General features: G+C 33.8%; 1 protein-coding gene across 1 annotated transcript; it reads left to right on the forward strand.

Annotated features, from left to right (window-relative positions):
• Positions 1–9,304: 9,304 nt before the first annotated feature.
• Positions 9,305–14,876, forward strand: LOC111900580 (uncharacterized). The gene is made up of 19 exons (XM_023896461.3): positions 9,305–10,711; positions 10,858–11,166; positions 11,242–11,307; positions 11,408–11,572; positions 11,676–11,750; positions 11,831–11,982; positions 12,062–12,197; positions 12,287–12,356; positions 12,457–12,584; positions 12,689–12,745; positions 12,830–13,015; positions 13,122–13,214; positions 13,315–13,400; positions 13,491–13,557; positions 13,632–13,698; positions 13,788–13,924; positions 13,989–14,080; positions 14,195–14,261; positions 14,347–14,876. Exons 1-19 carry the CDS (start codon positions 9,491–9,493, stop codon positions 14,509–14,511), a joined length of 3,339 nt encoding a protein of 1,112 aa, XP_023752229.1. The 5' UTR covers positions 9,305–9,490; the 3' UTR covers positions 14,512–14,876.
• The last annotated feature ends 274 nt before the right edge of the window (positions 14,877–15,150 follow it).

Here is a 15,150-nt window from a genome sequence, read left to right on the forward strand (position 1 = left end):
TTTTTAGCCTTAGAAATCTAAACAAAGGTTGTAGTATACATTAAACCGAGAACATACAAAAAAAGAACGCCCAAATCTGACTTCGTATGAGGAAGTTATGAATTTTCTAAGATTTGGCTTAGCAGTACACAGCCCGAAACTCGAATTTTAGATCGAGCGGTTTTTGGCCTACACAACCTAATTGAGAATTGAAAATCTCATTAATAGGAACTCAACGGTAAAAAGACAGACGAAAAAAAGAGTCAGTATGTAGAAGTTATGAATTTTACGTTAACATTTAACAGTATAATCTCCTCGTACTGTTAAATTTAAGATTAGTCGAGAATTAGCCGACGGAGTCAAAATGAAAATTGTAGATATTATTTTTACCTACGCGTGGATATAAATAACGTCAAAAACGGAGGTCGTATGTGAAAGTTACGAATTTTAGAAGTCGGAAGTGTGCTGTGCGAAAATGGGTGATGTGGCACAGTCTTGGCCATTGCTTTCTCCCCAAGTCTTTCCACTAGATGGTGACATGTGGCACCAAGTTCAGCCATTTTTCACCCTATAAATAGAACCTCTCACACCCTCATTTTTTTCACACCTTTCCCATTCTTTCTTCTCTTTACTCTCTCTAGAACCTCTCTCTAGCCCCGAAACCCCCCGAAAAGCCTAGGAACCTCCCTAACACGAGGCGGAAGCCCCGGAGTGCCCGAAGGCTCCGAGAAGAAGAGCTTTTCGGCTCTGGAATGTTGCTCCAAGCAAAGTCCGGTTTTCTATAAAACCCGCTGTAAGTGAGCTACGTCTACGCTATTTTTAATACAATTTTTATTTAATTATAGTAACGTTATTAGGAACTTATAATAAGTACTTGGACTATTATTATTATGGGTTATATAAGTATTGTTTAACGCTTATATAATAGTAATAATAACTAGACTATTAATTAGTCTCGACGAATAATATACTAAATTCTAGTGGTAATAATACTAGGTTTCGTCGAAGGAAATTATTTTAAAGTAAACGGAGCGTTGTCCGAGTACCGAGTCACCACCTTATCAAGTGAGTGTGTGGTCCCTTTCATCTTACACATAGATATGGGGTATTTAATATATATTACGTGCTATGTGTGCATATTGTCTGAATACTTGCTGTCTATGCTAGGTGTAATATTTTTATATACGTTTTAAATGATTTAAATTGTATATGTATTTTATATATATATAATGTGATGGGTAAAACATGGGTAGATGTAGTAGTTGTTGTGTGACCAAATAAAATAATGATAGGCCTCGATATAAATGTTATTGATGATTCAGTCATCTAGCGGAGTATAAATGACGACTACGGACCATTCTAGACAGTCCAGTGGAACGCTAGCAGGCTCGCAACCTGTAGGTTTTTATTTGAACTGTGTGCTCACCAGCAGTACTCCATCCCCCACATGGTTGCCTTATTTGACATGAATTGCTGAGGAACCCCCGAAGCATGTATTGTCACCCCAATGAAAGTCCCTTAGACTAGGTCCCTTGTGTTAGATGTTTTAGGGACGTAAAGTGAGGATAACGGGAATAGGTAATCGGGTTTGTTTGGTTTGATAAAGTTAATAAACTTATTTATTGTGGGTTGAAAACCCTAGGGTTAAGGTTTCAAGGGAGGAAGTTAGAGAGGTGACGGCTGAGAATCGAAAGGTTTTGGGAAAGTTAAGGAGCTTAAATAGGGCTCAAAACCCCGAAACTAGGGTTTGAGTTTTGATCGCGTACGCCCAGCGTACTCCTGGTATGTCCAACATACTAGGTTGATTCTTCACGACCATCCTTGCCTAGTACGCCCATCGTATAACATGCACGCCCAACGTACTAGGCTAAACCCAAAACCCTCCTAACTTCTAACGGTCATAACTTCTTCGTTCCAACTCCGTTTTCGATGATCTTTACATCCACGTAAAGGTACTGAAGAGTCCCACAATATTATCTAAATATCTTGGACTAAAAACTTCTCGAACAAAAATCTATATATCATGCGAGAACTCAGCCTATGACCTTTTCCTTTCTACCCTTCGTCCCAAAACACGGATTAAATCTTTTAACCATCATGACCTTCTTCCACAAGGACTAAACTTTGGATCCGTAACCACGACCCTGAAGTAAGAAGCGACAAAAATAGGATGTTACACCAAATTTTGCAAATATGTATTGGATTAATCCAATCCATGTGATTAGGACAAGATCTATATCCTTTGATCCTAACCAGATTTGACCCTGAATTACAAATCGAATTTGTCAAAATTAAAATCCAAATCCACCCCAAAATTTAGTCAAATCTACCCAAAATCGGATCAAACCGGTTTGAAGATACATTAGAACCCGATCTAAATCCACCATAAATTTCGACAAAATCCACCCAAACTAGATTTCTACTGACATCATTCAAAATGGAAGGTGCAAAATACACACTCGAATAAAGTGGTTTTATCTTAAAAGCATTGGGGCCGAGTGGAGTGCCCTTGACAAGGTTTCAAGGGACATATCCCCTGGCAATTTCCAACAACTGCCAATAGGTAGAGCCCCAACGAGCCCCAACGATAAATATATTCGTTTAGCATTATTAAATCAATCATACATGTATGTTCCCAATATACATGACTTTCCCACCAAAATTAACTAAACTAATTGCTTTATCATTATATGCCTAGTTTTTCAGTGTTTTTAGAATCATACTTTTCATATTCGATTGTTTTGTAATTCTTATCTCTGGAAAACACCTCTCTCTCTCTCATAAGAGAGAAAAAGAAAGAGAGAAAGTTCTATAGAATATCGTTCTACCTCCTCTACTTTGCTTTCAGTTTGCGTCCATATTAAAAAATTAAAACTAAAACAAAAAAACCTTAAAATGTTAGAAAAACATAATTTTTATAAATCCTTATTGAAATGTTAGAAAAACATAACTTTTATAAATCCTTATTTTGAAATTATAAGGACACTGCCGTAACGTATAAGTAACTTATTAGAATTATTTCGAACAATTTTGCAATCATACTATAAAATTTTAAGGTTTTCTTATATCAGAATATAAAGAATTAAAGATTAAGATTGGTTGAAAAAGTAGACAGGGTGCTCTCAATAATGCATGTATTTTTTTTCTTTATACATCATCATAAATAATTTTGACCATCATGTCCCAATATTTGAAATTAAAGGTGCCCAATTTGTCCGTTTCTAGTTATTCAACGTTGCCTCTCAGAATCATTGTCTCAAATTCCTGTTATGTCGTTGCCAAAATAAATTATTCGTTTGGTTTCCAAAAAGAAATATACTCCATCCGTTCCAATATTATTGTCTAGAGAAAAAAAACACACAGATTAAAAAAAAAAACATTAATTACCACTAACTTTATTTAAAAATGATAGTTTTGTTTTTACTTTACATTTAATGTTTCATTAAATGTTTAGTTGGTTAAGTAATAATGAGGGAGTATTTTGTTAAAAATGTTATTTATTTTTAGAAATGATTATTATTTTGGGACAAACCAAAAAGGAAACATTGACTATAATTTTGGGACGGATTAAAACCACGAATTGATATATATATATATATATATATATATATATATATATATATATATATATATATATATATATATATATATATATATATATATATATATATATATATATATATATATATATATAGGGGAGAGTTCAATTTAGAAAAAAAGAGGTTGAGAATGGGGGAATCATTCTCAGTCAATCATTTATTTTTGCCGCAAAATCCTCCATTGTACCGGCGGAAATGGGAAACGAATGCACATGTGTTTACCAACATAACATATTTCCTTAAACTATTCTAATCATTACCTTAATATATACAAAAACATAGTTTTTTTCGTTTTTTTTTTTAATTTTTATAAGCTATTTTTATCAAAAAATGATTTTAAATATACCAAAATTCATGATTTTTTATTTTCTACAAATAGACATCCATATTGATATAGTTTTAAGATAAAATAAAAAATTTATTTTTTTTTATATTTTCAGCTATCGTTATTCATAAGTGAATAAAAATGAATCATGTTTTACTACAATACATTCGTTATTCAGTTATGAATAAAAACTATGATTAATTTTTTTTACAATTTAAGTATCATTAATATATGAATATTACATAGTATATTCACTTGTGAATATTAGATGGTATATTCATTTATGAATATTAGATAATATTTTCATATCTGAATATTACATAGTATTACATGGTATATCACATGTGAATATTACATAGTATATTCATTTGTGAATATTAGATGATATGTTCACTTATGAATATTACACAGTATATTCACATATGAATATTACAAGGTATTTTCATAAATATATATAATTTTTATATGTTATTCACATATGAATAACATACAGACTTGCATATTTGTTTTTTTGTTTTAATAATCATATACTGAGAAAACATATTCATATATGAATATAACGTGGTAATTTAGTTCATGCATTTCATCAAACAGTTGGAGTGCATACAATTTAACTTTTTTAAAAAATGTTAAAAACATAATATTTTGACCATTTAAATCTTATAAAAGAGTAGATTGATAGAGAATTATATTAAATTTTTCAAAAAAAAACGATTTGATATTTTTCTAACCTCAGTTTTCAAGTTTTATTTGATAATCGATGTTGAATGAATGATATGAAGTGGATTTTTGTAATTATCGATGATGTTGATCTAATAACGCTGAGAATATAATTAATCATAGATGTTGAAGATCTGATCGTATTCAAGCACAATTGAAGGTTGAATTAAAAGAACCAAAAACGAATTTTTGTTGTTAACTGTTGAATCGTGTTGATTATTGACGAAAATCGATGATTGATTAGCACTTGATGATGTTGATAATGGTTTAATTGAAGAAATCTGAATGATTGTTGAAAGTTGGAGAACAAATTTGGATGATGAACGATGAATGGGTTTGAACTACAAATACGTATTTGAGATTGAAGGTTGTTCTCATATTTACAAGTTTGCCACCGTGTCTTTTTATGCTTGAATAAAATGAGTGGCTGAGAATGATTCCCCCATTCTCAACCTTTTTTATTTTCTCAATTGAACTCACCTCTCTCTCTCTCTCTCTCTATATATATATATATATATATATATATATATATATATATATATATATATATATGATCAAGTAGGAACTCAAAAAATAATATGATTCTTAAGGACAATTTTTGGCCTTTAGATTGAAAAAATAATGGCCAGGTTTTGATTTTATTTATCGTCAAAATCTTGTGAGATAATATGACATTTTCGTAATTAATTGCGAGATTTTGATCATTTCCGGGGAAGATTAATTGTTTGGAGGGTACAAGACTCTGATACCAACTTGTAACATCCCAAAAATTCTTAGTAAAATTTCATTTTCAAAACAATAAATCATACAAATGAGTTATTCCAAAACCAATCAAAGTGAATATATTATTTAAATATCAGAGTAATATCATCAATTACCAATGCGGAAAACTTTGGGGTATGTTGTGCAGTCATGTCGAGCCCTTCTCTTTCGAATCAGAAATACCTGAAACCATAAATATGAAACTGTAAACACAAATCTTAGTGAGTTCCCTCAAGATATCACATACCTTACATACAATAGAGATTGTTATGTGCCAATCATCGTATTGTCATTATTCCACGAGTCGTATCATGGTCTTTCCTTGCCAGGATGGGGGCCAAAACCATGTGTCTTACAGGCAAGTGCCAAGAGCCACCTCCTGGTCTTCCATTCAAGTATCACAAATACAACTAGCATACTACATATAACTACCAAGGTCCAGACCATTGTCTTGCATATAATTTCCAGGAGCCGGATCCAGGTCTTTCATGTAATTGCCAGGTGTCACCACCTGGTCTTCCTACATAACATATCCTAGTGGGCCAACATTGGTGCCTTCGACCCACGGGTATAGTGGGGAGACTCACCCAAATCATAAAGCTGACTAACACTCCGCTCAATACTGCGTCGACCACATCTAACTGCTCTATTGCCAAATGATGGGTGCTTAACACCTCATATCAATCCACACAAGGTAAACCATAAGTCTACCTTCTAAAAATAAATTCTGACTAAAAGTTAACCTAAGTCAAAAGTCAACAACTCATAATGTCAACTATCCATCCTCACGTCGTGACTAACCCTTGGTTACTTCATGACAGCTCACTCGATCCGATTCGAACTCACGACTTTCATGCAAGGTTCCAAAACCCAACCATTCACTAGACCTGAACTTCATGACACTCTAAAGACCTTATAACCCATAAAGTTGCCAACTTTATGGTTTCCATTCATTCAAACTTGCTCAACCAAGGAGAAAAGTGGGATAAAACTTAGATCTAGCCACAAATAACAATAAAGGTGGAAGTTTTGACACTTACAAGGATCCAGAAGCAATGTGAGGTGATGATGATGTTGATTCCTTACAAGCTTCTTCAAAAGATCATATTCTTCTTCAAACCAAGAAATACTCTAAAATGACCAAGAATCAAGCAAAAGATGAAGGCTAAGGTTTTCTGAGGTGCAATAGAGTTTGGAGGCTAGTATTGAACCCTAAAATAGGTTTAGAGGTGCTTAAATACGAAGGAAACCCTAAAAGATAATGGGCTTGGGCCGCACCAATTCTTACGTCGTGAGCCTCTATGTCTTACGTCGTGAGACCAGTCCCAAACAAAAGTTTTCATATAAACCCATCTCACGTCGTGAGCCTCTATGTCTCACGTCGTGAGACTCATTTTCTTCTAAAATCCAACCTTTTAACTCCTTGAAACCCTCATTTGATTCATTCAGGAAAACGGGTGTTAAAATTGCATTTTTCTCTCTACATGGAGTAAATAGAGCCCTTGATTGCACTATCCACTCCACCAACACGTCAGATATGAAGTAAAACATTACTCAAATACCATGGAGTTGTCCAAACTCCAAAGATAAAACTATCGAAGGGACCAAAACACCAAATACTTTGACTAAAACTCTAAATGCTCTTAGATCCAAAGTAAATTGTAATAAAGCAAGGATATTTGCAACTTACAAAGTTCTATAAGTATGGAGAATGCAAGGATCTTCAAGCTCTAAAATTCCAAGTAGCTCTTTTCTTTATTCATTCACCAAAACACCTTAAACGAGCACCAAAAGTGGTTCAAGGAGAGATGATAAGCTTACAACACTCAAAGGAGTCTAGGGTTTCTCTTAAGGGATGTTTTTGGTTAATGTAGGTTGAGAAATGACAAACCCTTGGAGTTAATGCACCTTAAATATCCCCAAAACCCTAAAAACACGTTCATCCTACTAGGTCAAAGACCTTCTGTACCCTCTCCGATAAATTCCAAGATTTTCAACAAATAGGATAAATGACTTCTTGCTTTGCCTTATCCTTCTACTTTCTTTTAGACTATAAAATCTCCGGTTAAAGAATGAAAAGAAAAAAAAACACCATTGAGATTACGATGTTACGTCATCTTCTTGAACTCTCCAAACCCTCTCAATTTTTTTGAGTTTGGTTAAGTGTGTTAAAATAGGATGTAAGGTTTTTTTTTTTTTTTTTTTTTTTTTTTTTTTTTTTTTCCTTTTTTTTTTTTTTTAAAATCTAGCCGTTAGCCAATGGTTTCAAACAATTGGTGAACCCACTCAACCTGAGCCTTCCGAACCTGCTCCCCCCTCGGAATCGCGGGACCATCGACATCGACAAATTTTTTTTTTTCTGACAAATCGAAGACGACACCATGCATCCTTATCCACTAAACTTTGTGTATGTTTTTTTAGTTAATTTGGTCTTTATGACCATCATTTTATAACAGTTATTGAACTTTTTTTTTTTACTATCTAAGGTCCTTTATTTTTTTTACATTTGTTTGTATAATTCCATTTTTTACTTAGTTTCTTTATGTTTTTTCGATCCATTACAACTTTTTTAATTTTTTTTATGTGTTTTCACTTTATTTTTATTTCGCTTTCTCTGTTTTTACAACATTCTTCATTTCTTTTTGTTCTGCTTATATGTCTTTTCATAATTTATTTTTAAAACTTATTTTTTTTATTATCCGTTTGTAAATACAAATTGTGAAAAACATTTAAAAACGAAGGAGAAATCGAGATTAGGGCAAAAGAGGCAAGGGTGTCAAGTTTCCATTCACCATTTGTGTAAAATATGATTGATTCGAATGTTGTTGACCAAATTAGAGACATATATATGACGAATTAAACACCCGGTCAAAGATTCAACGCTAGCTTCTAAATAGAATCATTAAGAGTCAAAACAAATAACCTCAAAGAGACAAATGGTGTGTTTGGCACGGAGCTTTTGGAAGCGTTTGGGAGCTTCTTGCTTTTGATAAAACGCTATAATTTAAACAAAAAGCTCTGTTTGGCAGTACGAGCGTTTGGCTTTTAGTTTTAACAAAACGCTCCGATTCTAAAAGCTACTTCATGTAGCGTTTAACAAAACGCTCCAGAGTTTTTGAAATCAATTTCCATAATTACCCTTAAAAATATATTTATATATTTATTCATTTTTAATCAATTGTCCTTTTATGTAATTTTATATATTTCAAAAGCTTCCAGCTACTTTTGTCAAACATTCATATAACAAATAAAAGCTACAACTTCCCGCTACCAGCTAACTACTACACACTACCAGCTAACCGCTACCCGCTTCCAGCTACCAGCTACTTTTGCCAAACACGCCCAAAAACCCTTCATAATGATTGAAAAAGCTTATACCAAGAGCATACAAATTTATAAGTTTTAAATAATAAAAAATCAACATTTTAAAAAAACTTGTATTGTGAATGTTCGTATTACTAATTTATAAATCTTGAGTAATCAACATAAATAACAGCAACGAGTTAGTAATATATTGATCTTGTGGATTAAAGAAAGATACAAAAAAATTATTTATTACTATATGAAACTACAAATTGATCCTTACTTCTTTATGTTTGTTGTGTCACCTTTTACGATTTATGGTGGAATGCAACAATAAACTAAAATTATAAAATCTTAACATAAGTATCTTCAAAAAGATTTAAACTTTAAGCAAATCATGTTTCCAAAAGAAAAACCATCTTTCAAAGATTAGGTTTGATTTCTTAGATTGATAATTGATTATTTGATTTTTTTGATTCCATCGGATTCCACATCTTTTCGGGTTTAGCCCAAAAGACAAAGCACTTTCTTGGGCCATGGATCCACGTCTTTTTGCTTACGTCATCCCACATTTTCCCTCTGATATTCGAGTATAAAAATTATTCTTCCTTTTCTTGCCTCAAATGTTTCTGCTATATCTGTCACATTGCCCTAATAACTGATAACTCCCCCGCCCCCATTCCAATCATCATTGCCACTTCAAATTAATACACAGAGTGTGTGTTTTCACGCATAAACCACCGCCGATCTCCGTCGGCACTCATCATCGTTATCTGTTTCTTGTTCTGATTGTTTTGTGCCGATGGATCCTCAGGTTCAGCAAACACAATTGGCAGCGATCCTTGGGGCGGATCCTGCGCCTTTTGAAACTCTAATCTCTCATCTCATGTCTTCATCGAATGAGCAGCGATCGCAAGCCGAGCTTCTATTCAATTTATGCAAACAAACGGATCCGAACACGCTCGTTCTCAAACTGGCTCAGTTGCTACAGCTATCTCCTCACATGGAAGCTCGTGCTATGTCAGCAATTCTGTTGCGGAAACAGTTGACTCAGGATGATTCGTTGATGTGGAATATGTTATCTCCGGCGACTCAGGCTTCACTTAAATCGGTTCTGGTGACTTGTGTGCAGAATGAGGAAGCGAAGACGATAATGAAGAAGCTATGTGATACGATTTCGGAATTAGGTGCGAGTATTCTGCCTGAAAACGGTTGGCCGGAGCTTTTGCCGTTTATGTTTCAGTGTGTTTCCTCCGATTCGCCGAAGCTTCAGGAGTCCGCGTTTTTGATCTTTGCGCAGTTGTCGCAGTACGTTGGGGACACTTTAGTCCCACACATAAAGCACCTTCATGGCGTGTTTCTGCAGTGTTTGACTACATCAGCGAGCTCAGATGTGAGGATTGCTGCTTTGAGTGCGGTGATTAATTTTATCCAGTGCTTGTCTAGTTCCGGCGACAGAGATCGGTTCCAGGATTTGCTTCCAGCAATGATGAGGACGCTGACAGAAGCATTGAACGGAGGGCAAGAGGCTACTGCTCAAGAGGCATTGGAGTTGTTGATTGAATTGGCTGGGACAGAACCGAGGTTCTTGAGGAGGCAGTTAGTGGAGGTGGTAGGATCTATGTTGCAGATTGCTGAAGCTGAGACTCTGGAGGAAGGAACTAGACACCTGGCAATTGAGTTTGTGATCACACTTGCAGAGGCTAGAGAAAGGGCACCTGGGATGATGAGGAAGCTGCCACAGTTTATCAGTAGGTTGTTTGCCATTTTGATGCAGATGTTGCTCGACATTGAAGATGAACCTGCTTGGCATTCTGCTGAAAATGAGGATGAGGATGCTGGGGAGTCTAGTAATTATAGTGTTGGACAGGAGTGCTTGGATCGATTGGCTATTGCTTTGGGTGGGAATACCATTGTCCCTGTTGCATCTGAACAGTTGCCTGCATACTTGGCTGCACCTGAGTGGCAGAAACATCATGCTGCTCTTGTTGCTCTTGCACAAATTGCTGAGGGATGCTCAAAGGTAGTCAGCTCACAGATTCTCCGTCCAAGTCTGATCATTAATGCAATATAACTCTATGTCTATACATGCTCTTGTTTTCTAATATTGTGTTTATTAGAAACCAAAGCAACTTCCACAAAGTTTGACTTTCTTACTGACTTCTGTAGGTGATGATAAAAAACTTGGAACAAGTGGTGACAATGGTTCTAAACTCATTTCAAGATCCTCACCCACGTGTGAGATGGTCTGCTATCAATGCAATCGGGCAGTTGTCTACAGATTTAGGCCCAGACTTGCAAGTTCAGTACCACCAACGTGTTCTTCCAGCATTAGCTTCAGCCATGGATGACTTCCAGAATCCTCGAGTTCAAGCCCATGCTGCTTCAGCCGTGTTAAATTTCAGTGAGAACTGCACACCTGATATTCTAACGCCTTACCTGGATGGAATAGTGAGCAAATTGCTTGTACTACTACAGGTAACAGAATTCAGACACCTTATTATATCTTTTATTCACTCCTTTACAAAGTGTTCATTCTTCTTTCTTATGCAGAATGGTAAGCAAATGGTACAAGAAGGGGCCTTAACTGCTCTAGCATCAGTTGCTGATTCATCACAGGTAAGTCAAGAATCAAGATAATCAAAATAATGAAATATAACTACAACCCTTATCTATAAACTTTTCAAATCCCTCATCTGGTGCTTGTTGCTTTTAATAGGAACACTTCCAAAAATACTATGATGCAGTTATGCCCTACTTAAAAGCCATATTAGTAAATGCAAATGATAAAGCTAATCGCATGCTTCGAGCCAAAGCCATGGAATGCATTAGTCTTGTTGGAATGGCTGTTGGAAAAGAAAAATTCAGAGATGATGCAAAACAGGTAAACCTTTCACACTTTTCATCATAAATGATAAAACACACACCACTGAATACTCCTATTTAGTAATTTCAAAGTTTCTAAGAATCTTGAAAATGGTTTCAAGGTGATGGAAGTTCTCATGTCACTACAAGGAACTCAAATGGAAAATGATGACCCCACCACAAGTTACATGCTTCAAGTAAATGTTATTCAAAATTTTCTCCAACACAAACACATTCAATATATCATATATTTAATATTAATATTAATATTTAATAGGCATGGGCAAGATTATGCAAGTGTTTAGGACAGGATTTTCTTCCTTATATGAGTGTAGTTATGCCTCCATTGCTTCAATCAGCTCAACTTAAACCTGATGTCATCATCACATCTGCTGATTCAGATGATGAAATTGAATCGGATGATGAAAGGTATCAATTTATATTAATCTAACAAATTTATAATGTCATATGACTAATATTTAATGGTTTTTTCCATATGATTCTGCAGTATTGAGACAATTACACTTGGTGATAAAAGAATAGGAATAAAAACTAGTGTCCTTGAGGAAAAAGCTACAGCTTGCAATATGTTATGTTGTTATGCAGATGAATTGAAAGAGGGTTTTTACCCATGGATTGACCAAGTTAGTCATCTTTCATAATATTTATAAATTGTAATCGTTTATTACTTATTATTTTACCTTATGGAGTTCTTGATGTGTAAATTGACCAGGTTGCCCCTACATTAGTACCCCTTCTCAAATTCTACTTTCATGAAGAAGTTCGAAAAGCAGCTGTTTCAGGTTTTCATTGTTTATTGTCTAATCCTGTTCACAATCAACAATTCAACATTACAAGTTCTAATAAAAAAATACTTATTTTTTATTTTTATTTATTTTTTAGCAATGCCTGAGCTTTTAAGGTCTGCTAAATTAGCTATAGAGAAAGGGCTAGCACAGGGTCGTGATGGATCTTATATAAAACAACTTTCTGACTATATAATTCCAGCTTTAGTTGAAGCTTTACATAAGGTGATTATTATTTTATTATACTATATATAAATTAATTCCATTTTTATCCTTTTAACTACTTTATATAGACTAGTTTCACAAACTTTTACTTATTCTTTTTTCAGGAGCCTGATACAGAAATTTGTGCAAATATGTTGGATGCTTTGAATGAATGTCTACAGGTTGGGTCAATAATCAATTTCTTAATTTTGTTTACACATTAGATTTATGATTTTTCCAATTTTTGACATTTTTTTTTATTTCAGATTTCTGGACAAGTTTTAGATGAAAATCAAGTGAGAAGCATTGTTGATGAAATAAAACAGGTGATTACAGCAAGTTCAAGCAGAAAAAAAGAAAGAGCTGAAAGGACAAATGCTGAAGATTTTGATGCAGAAGAAGGAGAGCTTCTTAAAGAAGAAAATGAGCAAGAAGAAGAAGTCTTTGACCAAGTCTGTTGACTTTTCCTTTTTCCCAATAAATAACTTTTTTTTTTTTTTTTACTATTGACATGAATCTTATAAGCCTTATCTTTTTGACTATTTTTTGTTATAACAGGTTGGTGAAATTTTGGGAACTTTGGTGAAAACATTTAAAGCTTCCTTTTTACCTTTCTTTGATGAGTTATCATCTTATATAATGCCCATGTGGGTAAGTATATTGAGTATTTTAATCCAAATTTCATTTTTTTTTAATTCCAATTATACATTTTTTTAAAGCAATTAGATTTATTATTTTTAATGTTTTCAAGGGCAAGGATAAGACAACAGAAGAGAGACGAATTGCTATTTGCATCTTTGATGACGTGGCAGAGCAGTGTCGCGAAGCAGCTTTAAAGTACATTACCTTTCTTTCATAGTACTTACCATAGTTACCTTTTTAACCTTTTGATGTTTTTTAAAAAATATTTTTTTAATTACAAACCAGATATTATGATACATATGTCCCTTTCCTTCTTGACGCATGCAACGATGAGAATCCAGATATCCGACAGGTCAGAATTTGTATATATAATTTCTTATTTACGATTTTACTCTTGTTGACTTGTTGACTTTTGTTTTTCTTCAGGCAGCTGTATATGGACTTGGCGTGTGTGCAGAACATGGTGGCTCTGTAATCAAACCTCTTGTTGGAGGTAAATTAGATCTTGCAAATTCTCTCTATTCTTTCCATTCTATTTTGACTTTTTATTGACTTGTTGACTTTTTTATTGACTTTTTTCAGAGGTTCTTTCAAGGCTGAATTTTGTAATAAGACACCCAAATGCCCTCCAGCCTGATAATATAATGGCATACGATAATGCGGTTTCTGCTTTAGGAAAAGTATGTCAGTTTCATCGCGACACTATTGATTCAGCTCAGGTATTTTTTTATTTTTTTAATACATTTTTGTAGATACTTTTTTATAAAAGAAAATATTGTTTAGGTTATACCCGCATGGTTAAGCTGTTTGCCAATAAAAGGAGATCTTATCGAGGCTAAAGTCGTCCATGACCTTCTTTGTTCCATGGTAGAAAGGTAATTAAATACATTTTTTTTTTAAAATTCTTTTATGTTTTGTAATGTGTTTTGGTTAAATTCAATTGGCATTATCTTTTCTTTTTTTTTTTTTCTTTTTTTTTTTTTGTACAGGTCTGACGTGGAAATATTAGGCCCCAATAATCAGTATCTTCCTAAAATTGTTTCGATTTTTGCTGAGGTTAGTTTCCTAAGTTTAATCGGAATTAAAGTTTAATTTTAATAAATAAAATATAATTTTTTTATGGTACTATTGGTGTATATAGATATTATGTGGTGGAAAAGAGCTTGCGTCAGAGCAAACTGTAAGCCGGATAATTAATCTCCTGAGACAGCTTCAACAGACATTACCACCTGCCACGTTGGCATCCACGTGGTCAACCTTGCAACCACAGCAACAACTTGCATTGCAATCGATCCTTTCATCTTAGCATAATTATTTTATCACATATAAATATAATATTTTTATATTTATGATGATGTGCTCAAGAGATGCACATATATAATATTCTTTGCCATAAGGTTCTATTTTTTTTTTCTTGTGAGAAGCAACAACCTCGGATGGGTTGTTTGTTTGGTCGAGTGTAGTGTAGGAAGAGTAGAATACTAGAATTGTATATTAGAGTTTCACTTCTTTATTGTTGTTGATGTACACATGTACTATTGTTATATACCCCTACAAAAGGGGTGTTCTTTGTGATTGTACGAGGAATAGTGGGAGTTGTTTGAGAAAAGCAACTCTTACAACAGTTTTGGTCGTTTTATGATATGTTACTTTGCTGTTTTATTTTGTCAACCATTGTGTCCATTCCCTCTTCATTGTATGGTTTTAAATTGTTAAATGGGTAAATAGGAAGAAGTGAAAGTATGTTGCCATTTGTTGTGGTTAATCCTTTTAATTTTAATAATTTATGAGATTTGATGGATTATATTTATAAGATTTAAGTTTAATCACTATATACACTTCTTGTAATTTATATAAACATTTGTATCTTGAAAAGTAATTTTAACATATAATAGTAAAAGCTATATAATTTTCTAAAGTTTTAGAGTAAGTAGCTGAAAGGTAG

This window comes from Lactuca sativa, chromosome 1 (genome assembly GCF_002870075.4).
Source record: "Lactuca sativa cultivar Salinas chromosome 1, Lsat_Salinas_v11, whole genome shotgun sequence".
NCBI classification, from domain to species: Eukaryota; Viridiplantae; Streptophyta; class Magnoliopsida; order Asterales; family Asteraceae; genus Lactuca; species Lactuca sativa.

Excerpts from the sequence above, each read along its gene's own strand:
- LOC111900580 (XM_023896461.3), top strand. The coding sequence starts at position 9,491 with ATGGATCCTCAGGTTCAGCAAACACAATTGGCAGCGATCCTTGGGGCG. Across the intron at positions 12,198-12,286 it reads TTTACCCATGGATTGACCAA|GTTGCCCCTACATTAGTACC; the intron begins GTTAGTCATCTT and ends TAAATTGACCAG. Across the intron at positions 13,925-13,988 it reads ACACTATTGATTCAGCTCAG|GTTATACCCGCATGGTTAAG; the intron begins GTATTTTTTTAT and ends AATATTGTTTAG.